The sequence below is a fragment of the Kryptolebias marmoratus genome, linkage group LG20, assembly GCF_001649575.2.
Source record: "Kryptolebias marmoratus isolate JLee-2015 linkage group LG20, ASM164957v2, whole genome shotgun sequence".
Taxonomy (NCBI): Eukaryota; Metazoa; Chordata; class Actinopteri; order Cyprinodontiformes; family Rivulidae; genus Kryptolebias; species Kryptolebias marmoratus.
In genome coordinates this window covers 698,457-709,851 of record NC_051449.1, presented here as the reverse complement: position 1 = coordinate 709,851, position 11,395 = coordinate 698,457, and the positions used below count along the sequence as shown (strand labels likewise).

General features: G+C 42.5%; 1 protein-coding gene across 3 annotated transcripts in view; it reads right to left on the bottom strand.

Moving 5' to 3' along the window:
* adcy8 (adenylate cyclase 8 (brain)) overlaps positions 1–11,395 on the bottom strand; it is an 87,117-nt gene that overhangs the window by 8,117 nt on the left and 67,605 nt on the right. For all 3 annotated transcript variants that reach the window (XM_017433578.2, XM_025009937.2, XM_017433579.2), the window contains 2 exons: positions 5,763–5,921; positions 1,417–1,563 (listed from right to left, as the gene is read on the bottom strand). In XM_017433578.2, coding sequence (XP_017289067.1) covers positions 1,417–1,563; positions 5,763–5,921 — 306 coding nt within the window. The remainder of the gene's footprint in view (positions 1–1,416; positions 1,564–5,762; positions 5,922–11,395) is intronic.

The following is an 11,395-nucleotide window of genomic DNA, read 5'->3' as shown; positions in this document are numbered from 1 at the left end:
GTCTGTCTGTCTGTCTGTGTCTCTGTCTGCCTGTCTGTCTGTCTGTCTCTCTGTCTGTCTGTCTGTCTGTGTCTCTGTCTGTCTGTCTGTCTGTGTCTCTGTCTGTCTGTCTGTCTGTGTCTCTGTCTGCCTGTCTGTCTCTCTGTCTGTCTGTCTGTCTGCCTTTCTGTCTCTCAGCTGTCTGTCTGTCAGTCAGTCTGTCTGTCTCTCTGTCAAAGTGCAGCCTGCAGACTCAGCTGCCGTCTTGTTTCTTCGCTCATTAAAACAGAAACTCCTGCAGTTCAGACGAAGATCAGAACCAAAAGTTCTTCCAGACTTCAGTCGGGTCTCCAGGAACCAGAACTTTCACAGAGACGCTGACTCACCCTGAATAAGAAATCAGGAGAGTCTCCATGTTTCCATCCATATAAACCTTGTATTAAACTCTGCTTTCCTGATAAAAGATGCTTTAAAAACAGAACAAAATAAAACCGAATCTTAGAAACTAAACAACACTTCATAAAGTTTGAACAGCTGCAGGAAAATAAAGTCTGATTTATGGAAGCAGACATTTTGTGTTTGTTGTGTAACGACAACTTTAAGATCTTTTTCTTTAAAACTAACCGAGGCAAACTACGACCCGAGGGCCAGAAGTGGCCCTTTGATTGTAATAATCTGGCCCCTTGATGCTTTGAAACAAAGTTTGATTTTCATTTAAATCCATCCAGCGGTTCATGAGACAAAAGAGCGAACATCTACAGTTACATGATCGCCTGCCTTTCATGGTGGCAGGTGATAAATCTGCAACAACTGTTGGCCACGTGTGGTCATACAGGTGAGACACAGCGAGCCTTTTTACTCCAGATGTGATGTTTTATCTGACAGGTCTTGTTTTCACACTGTGATCATGTTTTAACTCGACGTGTTGCTGCATTGCCCTTCAGTCCCTCTGGGATAAAAAACTAAACTTTCCTCACACCTGATCTAAATGATTGGTTGGTGTAGCCAACGGTCACATGGGTCAGGTAAGAAAAAGGAGGTTAAATAAACATCACTGATCAGCTGTGAGGCAGTAAAACCTTCAACAGGAGATTTAGGAAGCTGGAAAGTTGGATGAATGTGAGAATATTACCAGAGAGACGTTTTTAAAACTTATTCTTATTGAGTAAGATCAGACAGAGCTGTCCTGATCTGTGTTAATGTGCCGGGCGGAGGCGCACACTTCAGACCAAATTTAAACCGTTATTTTACTCTTTTTTCTTTTGCATCTTTAGCAAATCCATCATGAATAATCTGAGAATCAACAAACAGCTTCAGTCTCCGTGGCGTTACCTGAAATGAAGGTGAACGTGACGACAGTTACCGCCGCCTTCGGATTAATGAGTTTTGAAGTGTTTTGTAGAATAAATGTCACTGGTCCCACTTCACAGTTCTCACCTCATCAAAGTCGGCGATGATCTCGTTGAGGAGCCGCAGGCACTCGACTCCCTGGTTGTTCATCTCAGTCTGGGAGTAAAAGTCGGCGAATCCCGGGATGGAGGCGAACATGACGCCCACAGAGTCGTAGGACTGCGAGTACAGCTCCTGGAGGAGACAGACATCCCAGAATCAGCAGACAGATCTCCTGAAATAAACACTCAGTACTACTTTTATTCAATTTGTCTCAAAGTTTAAAAACTTACAGCAAACTAAAAGTGCTGCTGGTGTTTGTATGAGCTCAGAAATAAAATGTTAATGTTTGATAAGATTTAAAGCTTTGGGTCATGAAGTAACTTTTTTCCACATGCTGATAACAGCAGCAGGGAGGTTCAGAAGGTCCAGAAAAACAAGAAAATACTCAACTTAAAAAAAAGAACATTGTCATCCCATCTGTGACTGCACGGAAAAACTCAGAAGCACAATACTGTGAAGAACAAGAACACCCTGAGAGCGAGTTCAGCCCAAAGATAAAAGATAAACCAGCTGAAGACCGCTCAGCCGTGTGGTTCACATCTCTGCAGCTCATCTCAAGGACAAGGGATGCTCTTCTGAGGACAGTAAAGTGCACGTTTTAGACCGGGAGGACAGAAAGAGAACTAACAGAAGCCATTAAACTGAGGAAGTGGCCTCAGGTTTCAGTTTCTGCAGGCAGTTTCACATCTATTCACTCCTCAAAATGTAACAAAAACAGCTTATTAGGAAGAATTCAACAAGTGAGGGTGGAGGGCCGGGTCACAGACTCGTGACCTGAACACATATATTATATTTATAATTAAATTATAAGTCTGGAACCCAAAACCCACGATCAGAACTGAAGAAGAGGACAAACATCTTCAAGAATCAAGATAAGAAGTCCAGCTGACTTCTATTAAATCACAGAATTCTGATTTAATCAAACATGCATTTCTAAGAGCTGGACCGTCATTATTCAGTGCACCTATCTGAGTTAAGCCTCTGACAGTAAACTTGTTGTGAGAGCAGATGTCCTACAGGAAGAATGAGACAGCAAACAGATGAAGGAAATTCTGCTCTGTCACATCAAGTTTATGCAGAAAACTGCAGAACATCCAGAACAATCTTTATAAATATTCAGTTATGCAAATCTGTGCGCAGCAGTCAAGGATAGAACCAGTGATTCCTAACAAAACTATCACATCAACTTGTTTTATTTTTACAGAAAAGAAGTGAAGCAGCAGTGAGCAGTTTCCTCCAGCAGGGGGCAGTGTTGTCACATAACAAACCTGCACTGCAGGCCTGCTGACAGGAAGCAGCAGGAACCAGCATACAAATGTCACATACAGTAAATCATCCTGTCATTACAGGAATGTTGTAATAACAGGGTGATAAACAGAACGTCGGCTAAAGTTCAGCGTTTGGATTTAATAATTCAGGAGGAGATCCGTCTCTGCTCGGCTCTCCGTGTAATTACACTTCTGACTTCACTGAAACATCCTCACTGACGTTCTGCACACTTATCGAGCCGAGCCAAACTCCAGACTGAAACCTGGGTGCAGTTGGACTCATTTATTTAATTGGTTGCTTTTGCTGAGTCACTTTAGGACCACATTAGTCAGCACTAAATTTAGGGTTTAGCTCCTGAAGCCAAAGTCTCTGAAACAACTCGGGACCAGTTTTCTGTTTCTAGTAGAAGCAAACTGGTGGAAAAATAAAAGATTGGCTTTTATGAGCGTGTCATCATCACAGCTCAGTTTCTGCAGCAGCGTGAGCGAACCAGGATCCACCTGACACGATCAGACTTCAGACTGCTTCACTGCGACACCCTAAATAAAAACAGGCAAAAGCTTCAGATGAAGTTCCTGACGAAGTGAAATTCCCCTCCAGCATTTTTTCCTCTTCTCTTTAGTCATTTTGGTTGCCATGGTCACACAGCGAGCCTTGGCAGGAAGTTGAAGAAGTCAGAGCGTCATGGAGTGGGACACCAGCCACCGCCTTTAACCCCGATCCCCGAGCCAGAACCGGCATCAAACACCGGGACGACACAGATCCAAAATAATCAGCTGCTTCAGAGCTCACTCTTCTCCAGCTGATTCATCAGATATTTTACTGACAGACAGACAGAAGAAACAACAGAGACCTGCCTCATGTCTTCACAGGCCTAAAAATAACCCACCCAACAATAAACAGCCTGATTAATATTCTAACAACAATTAGGACCGAAACTCTTCCAATTAATGCATTTTTAATCCCGTTCCTGATAATCTGGACCTGGCTGAGCAGCGGAGAAGATCAGCTCTCATCTCCTGACATTTATAATTCAGCAGACCTTTATTTTGAAAGAATATCAGGTGGGGGGTACAAAGACGAAGACGAGGCAGATGAGGACAATGCGGCAATTTGACTCCAGCATGTGATAACCATCCACCCCGTCAAATATCAGTGAGTTTATTAATCCAGAATAGTGACGCACAGAAAACTAATTGGTGAAAATAGTTTCCGACCTCGGGCGAAGAAAAGCTATTTAACGAACTGGTGATGGAGCTCCGTCTGCAAGTCGACTGCTGGCAGCTCATGAAAGGGAAACAGTTATTGTCCAACCTTTAAATTACTCTTAAATTTAATAAGGATGCCATTGCATGAAGCCCTCTTATTACAACTCGCTTGTTATTCTTTCATTTATTCTCTCACAAGTTTCAATTTTCTCCTGCAGCTTTAAAAATAAAACCAAAACAACTCACGGTTAGAAAGAGTGCGCTACGACGTTTGGTCATTTGTTCAAAAACTACAAAATGTGACATTAATGAGGGAAAAACCAACTGAACAGACAGACAGACAAACAGGTAAAAAAACAAGCATCGTGCTCCGATCTGCTCCTTTTAACGTTCATCTTAGCCTTTTGCTACTTTTAGCTTCCAGCTAGTGTTCTGCTTCTTTTAGCTTGAACTATTTAGTTTCAGCTTCTTCACCACTCAGCATTTTTTCTAGTTTGTGTATGAAACATCACTTATATAGAAAAAATTTAACAGACAAAAAGCAGCTTAAGCAGCAAAACTTTTAGTAGCGTCAGTTAACCAAAGTATATTTCTGCAGAAAAAAACCCTGATTCTTCAGCTCTGATTACATAAAATCCCTGTTTCAATCATTATTTATAACCAGATTTACACTTGCTCTTAAAGAAGAAGAGACAAAGTGAGTTTTTTATCTGCTTAATAAGAAACGAGTCTTTTTAAGTTTCAAATACGGGACGATTCCTTATTTTAGGGGCCGGTTGGCAGCCCTGCCTATTACCACAGTAAAAGCAGGAATCACCATGGCAACCAGTGGTTCTTCGTGGTTATATTAATCCATCATGGCCGCCCTCATAAATCCTGCCTAATTTGAGACATTTTGTCATGATTAGAGACTAAATTAAGGGTCAAACAAGAAGAGGTTTAACTTTGATTTTCAAAATAAAGCTCCTAAACACTCTACAGAATCAAAGTTTTCACATTTTTCCACCTGCTTGTTTAAACTGAATCCTTTCAGCGCTCGGTTGGTTGCTTACAGAGGGACTGCAGATTTGGGAAACAAGTCGAACTGCTTGATTAATTTTAGTCGTTTTAGATAAAAGGATTAAAAACAAACTTGCAGCTCTATCCAAAGGTTAAAGGTCATCGGAGGCGCGCAGCTGAGGACAAGTCTCCGCGCTCCCTGCTGCCGACTGACAACATGTTATTAAAATCAAATCAAAGCAAAGATTTCCGCCCCGACGGTTCTCTCTCCTCCTGCTCAACTCTCTTTGAAAAGCAATTACACAGACTTTTCTTTTGCAGGCTGGAAAAACCAAAGCTCAGCGAATTCAATGAAGTGAATGAATAGAATTGTGATGAAAGCAGGTTTTTAATTTCGGAGCGGTTCTGAGAACAAGGCCGAGGTGTGCAGATGTCAAAGTGGAGGTGCAGGGATTGGGTTTAAACGTGACGTCTGAACCTCCTGACTCACATCAGCTTCTCTGTTTTATCTGACTGCTAAAAATTAACTGACAGCAGGTCAAATTAAACACTGGAAGCAGTTTAAGGTTAAATAAAATAATAAATGCACCTGGAGAAAAAGCATTTCTGACGAGAGCTGAAATTTACTGAGGAAGCTACAGAGAGGAGGTTAAAGTTCAGCAAAACAGGCTAAAACCAATAAAAGCAGCACAACAGCAACTAAAATTAGCCAAACAGTAGCTAAAAGTAGCTAAACCGTAGCTTCAAAATAATGAAAAGTGGCAGAACAAAAAGAGCTAAAAGCTAGAAGTAGCACAAGAAACCAAAAACCAGATGAGCCAATCAGAAGGCTGAGTCAGCAGGTTCGGGGCCCACCTCATTGTCCCGGTCCTTCTCCAGGAAGTGGCGGGCCACGTGGCTGGGCAGGATGTTCCTCAGCATGTTCTCGTTGTGTTCTCGCAGCTCCTTCATCTCGTTGATCTCCTCTTTGGCCTGAACGCGCCACAGGAAGTCCAGCCGGGCCGTGTACTCCAGCTGGGGACAAGGTGGACAGAAACCTTAAAGACTCAAAGTTAGGAGACGAGATCAGTAACTGAAAACAAGACAAAAACCTTGGAGCCTCAGTTTCTGTCTGTTAGGAAAATATCCCATAAACCAGAGGACGGATGTTAATGAAACTCTCAGAGGATGAACTGGACGAACGTCTACAGCTGATTAACTTTCAGAGTCAGCCCAATTCAAGATGGCTGCCACAGCTAAATGACCCTAGGAAACACATAAACGGCTCTAACTCAGTAAATTGTACAGTTATTGGGCTTAAATTAGGTGTGGTAGTAGCTGAGAGTCATCACAAACTCCAAGCTCAGTAAGTTAGCTCACACGTGTCACAAAAGATCTTTCTTTAAAACCGTGACTTGCAAAGCGGCGATATGCATCCTTCGAGGAGCGTTAGTTTCAATAAGGAGGAAGTCAAGCAGACAGAATAAAATGTCTATTATTAATTCAAAAACATTTTTTTATAAGTGAACTGTAAAGCTTTTGGGAGAAGCCTGGAGATCACTGCCTGCAACTTGCCAACAATTTAATATTAACTTCAATTTTCTTACATTTCTAAAGCTGTCAATCAAATCTGATGTAAAAAGACCCTGGAAGCCCAAAAGCAGCAGGTTTGTTAAAATTCTGAGAGAAACTTTACGCAGGTAAACAGACACCTGGTTTTTTTTTGACAAATTCAACGTCATATTTTATTTCTTTAAGTGTCAAACCCCTTTCAGGCTTTCACAACAGGCCTCAGACTTTATTAACGACATAATTACTCATTTAAATGGAACAAAAGTTGTAGAGAAAGTCTGATGATGGAAGAGCGGAGCCACGGTTCTGGAACACGCAGCCGAATTAAAAGAATTAATCAGTTCTGTAGCGACAAGACGGTGCGATCAATCTGAAGAGTTTAATAAGCAGTTCAATTAGCTTTTTCTGAATGTACAATTAAAACAAAGTCGTCTGAATCCATCAGAGCCAAACATGTCACAGCTTGGAAGGCAAAGAAGAGGAAACAAAATCATCTATGATACCGAAAATTTAATTCTAGGCCGCTGAAGAGGGTTTAAGCAACTCTTTAGCAGTTTTCAGATTAATCACAGCATCAATTAAAGCTTTAATTATATAAAAGGGTAAAAAAAACCTTCAACCTAATGTTCTGTTTTTCTAATTAATGCAAAGCCTGTTTGGAAGCTGGAAAATGAGGCGCCGGCCAGAGAAATGAGTGTTTCAGTGTGTCGTTGACCAACAGGAGCCCTGAGGAGGAGGAACACAGTGTCCCCATCACTAATCAACATTTAACTCAACATTAGAGCTGCTGTCACCTGCAGGAAACAAGCAGCTCATCTGCACACGTTTAATCAGCGCCCAGAGGTTTGCTTCAAAGAAAGACTTTACTGCTGCAGAAACACAGGATTTACTTTACTTTTAATAGGAATATTGGGTTTTTCCTCCATTTATTTGCAGTATAAGACACATGAAGTTAGTTTTAAACTGAAAATATTAAAGGCTGAAAGGTCAGTGTCGGCTGGTTTGCTTTGCTTTGTGTCGCTTTTCTTCAAGTCCTGGTTTTTGCCACCAGCAAACTCAGGCTTTGTTTTTATTTAATAAATCACTTCTTTTAGATTTAAACCTGGCTGCCTGTTACCTGCTTCCTGCATCCTTGGGTCCCCAAACAAGAACCACCATTCTTCATTACACCAGAAGTTTCATTAACATGACCAATTATGTAAATCAGGTGATGATGTCATTTAGAGACTTTCAGGATGGCCACACTAGCCTGACTATCAAGATCACAGGTGGATCCTCAGCATAAGACCAATCCAGCTTCATATTCCTGACCACCAAGCCACAGCGGTGCAGGAGTGGACCTGTCACACGTAGCGAGGAACCCTGAAGCCCTCGCCAAGACCCCACACAGACCATCCATGTTCTGGGAGGAAGTCATCATCTTGCATGAAGCTGAACTAAGACAGACACATGTTGAGGTTTTAATCAGGCCTCTTTCACGGAGGCACACAGTTTGACAGAGACAAAGCGATACATGCTAAATGTGAAAGCTGTCACATCTGTCAGAAACACAGATGTTGTTCTGGCAGTCGCACCGAGGCTTTCCTTCATTTCTAATCTGATTGGAACATCTTCTACCTCGAGTGGCTTGCTGCCATCGGGAGTTTTTACAACAGTTGTCTTGGTACCAGAGTGTGCACATTAAAGTTTCAAGCAAACAAGACTAAAATATTCATCCTGTTATTAAAACCCACTCCCATCTGGTCTCAACCATCTATGGTGATCCACGAGGAGATTTCAGACGCTCGTAACTCTTTGGCCAGCTCTCACATCGACTCCTTGTCCTGGTAGCTCTGATTAGGATGAGGCTGGAGCCAGAACTTCACCTCCTTTCAGAGGAGAGGAGATCATTTCTGGAGTTAACCAGATGGTTTGTTTTATACAGTTCTATTAGGAAACTTTTTAAGGAACCATAATTAATAAGGGAGGGCCCATTCATAAAATCCTCTGCAGGCTGTTAAACAAAGCATCAAGCAAATCTCAATCCACCAGTTAGCTGATTGGGCCAAAACCTGATAGCTTGGAGCCCGGTGAGTCTCACAGGAAGCTGCTGTCAGGGCTTTAGAAACAAACACTGCTGGTTCCTCTGGTACAGTTCAGGAATAAACCCTCTAATGTGGACAATATTCTGGATTTATCTCGAGGACTTTATTCATGAGACAATAAAGAGTTTGTTTCATTTTAATTACAGTGAGGAAATTCTTACTGCCTCATGCATCCTTACCAGCACCCGATCAGTTTCTTTAGCCCCCGAACTGTAGACCTGCAAACACCAATAAACACTGATGTTTGGACCGAACATGCAGGATTTCTGCAATAAAGTGGAGTCTTCTTCGATGAAAGAAGTGATGCAAAGCTGTGTGCAATGTGTGACAGTGCTTCGTGTTTCTTACAGTCCAGACATCATAAGCTACACATTTAACAAGCCCAGACTACAAGTGAGACTGTGGTAATGAAGCAGGTTGTGAAGTAAGATAAAAGGAGAGAAACAGTCCTTGTCGTCGCTCTAATTGGCTCTTCTTCACGTCACGATCAAATCACTTACATTTCCTGTGAAAGAAGCTCTAACTAATGTTTTAATGCTTTTTTTTTCCACAGAAGGGACTGTGAGTTTTTAGAAACAAAGGCTGGAGAGCCATTATTCTTATTTCAATATTCAAATGAGGCTTTTCTTTTAGCTCTGCTTTGTGTGATGAGAGTCTGTGAGTTCCTGACTGAACAGAAGCCAAGAAGGTCCGATCGTAGCAGAGATCACAGAAACTTCAAAAACCGATTAAATAAAAGGAAACTTTTTACTTCCTGTGCACGACTCTTCCTGCTGTTGTTTAAAGAGAAGAAACAGAAACTCTGCTTGTTTGACGTCACAATCTGCTCATGATATGCGCTGGATGTCAGGATATTAGCAGCTTTAAGAGGATGGTTGAGAGACATTCAGGACTGAGGTCAGTATCTTACCGGGCTGCGACTGTGATCAATAAAGTGCTGGACTCACACCGACCCTCACCAACCTGTTAACGGATAAGGACTTCCTAACCAACAGACCACAATCAGTGAAGCTGGGCCTTAATCTCTCCACCTCCACCACAGTCAGCATGGTGCACCTCAAGGCTGTGTACTGAGTCCATTCCTGTCGACACAACTGCACCCCGTCCTACCCCACTAACACCATCATAAATCTGCAGAAGACACCACCGTGGTCGAGGGGGGACAGGGGACAAGAAAACCAGAGGAGACCACCCTCCTCCATACATCAACAAGGATGCTTAGGATGCCCATGAGGGGAAATAGAGGATGTTGCTAGAAAACAACAAAGTCATTTTAGTATTTATTATCTGGAAAAGAAACAATTTGAACCTCCTGGTACTAATATGAGCACTGACACCCACTTAATCCACAAATTAACATGACAATAAAAAGATTGGTAACAATTATCCAGGTGACTGAAAAGCCAAATATATTTTCATGTCACCAATCAGCTTTTTATCCAAAGTTAACGTTAATCTTCAGCTGCACAGAGTCTTCCATTCATTTCAATAAATCATTAGCTCTAAAAATAAAGCTGCGACTGAACCTTCCTGCTAAGAGCAAACAGTGTCTTTTATGTCAGCTCTTCCTGGTGTCCTGATGCGTCTCGCTCCAACATGTTTCAGAGCTGGGAGTGTTAAAGGGCTCCCGCTGCGAGCTGCCATTGTCTCTACCTCGCCAAACAAGTGGTCGAATTGACCCAGAGAAAATCAATACTGTATGCCACTGGATGACTTCAAATACGGCTGCTTTCTGCTTTCATGAGGCTACAAAAGACCTTCAATTACATCTGTCTCCCCACCATCTCCATCCGGCGCTGAGCCGCTGAACTCCGTGATCAAAGGTTGCCATAGAGAAAGCATAAAAGCAGCAGGGTGATAGCGGTTTCCTTCAGGCTGCCGACCCTGACTCCATCTGGGGAAAACGGCCTGTATAATGGATCACACGTGTAAATAAATTGGGTGGTTTGTGTTTGGCTTTGTACTCGCAGAAGAATCACTTTCAGTGTCGGAAATGAAAACGAATCATCTTTTTTTTGTCAACAGGTTCATCTCAAAACTGCAGATTAAGTTTTATCCTTTTCTTATTTGATTGGTTTCAGTGATGAATGACAGTTTCTCAGATAAATGCTCAGCCATGAACGAGCAAATAGAAATGGGTTCAGACGGCCTCGGAGCTCACCACTTTCTCTCAAAAACACAAAGTCACGAATGTACAAATGTGTCTCCAGCAGTTTCCTGTCGGGAGCACATCCTTTTGTTTGAAACCTGGGCGTCGTGTTCGTCCCTCGGGAGACACGGGGCCACATTTAGAAGATGGTTCTGGAGTCACAGATGAGTTTGTGGAGGCTTCCTGTTTGTCTCTGAGATGTGAAAAGGAGTGAGAGGGTCTCAAAGCCCCTTTTAGCTGCTTTTCATTAATCGCACAACAACTGAACATGTTGTTGGCACGTCTTGTCAAATTCCCTGGTGATTCTCCAGCACAGCAATCAGTCTGAGTCCGACTGAGCGACATGCAACGTGCACGGAGCACAGACACGATGCTGAATGCATCTGTCCAGAGAGGAGTAAACGTTTGGACTGATCAGGACAAAAACTCTTAGGCTCACCCTGTCCTGGATGACTGAGAGTCTGCACCAACACTTCCAAACAGCATTGTCTGAACTTTCCGGCTAGTTTTTCCTATGATAATAATCTGCAGCACCTACAGCAGGGGTGTCCAATCCTGGTCCTCAGAGCCACTATCCTGCAGGTTTTACTTGTTCCTCTGCTCCAACACACCTGATCTGAATCAATGGGTGATTAACAGGCTTCTGCAGAACATGAAGAGGTGATTTAACCTCTGAATCAGGTGTTGGAGCAGAGAAACAAGGA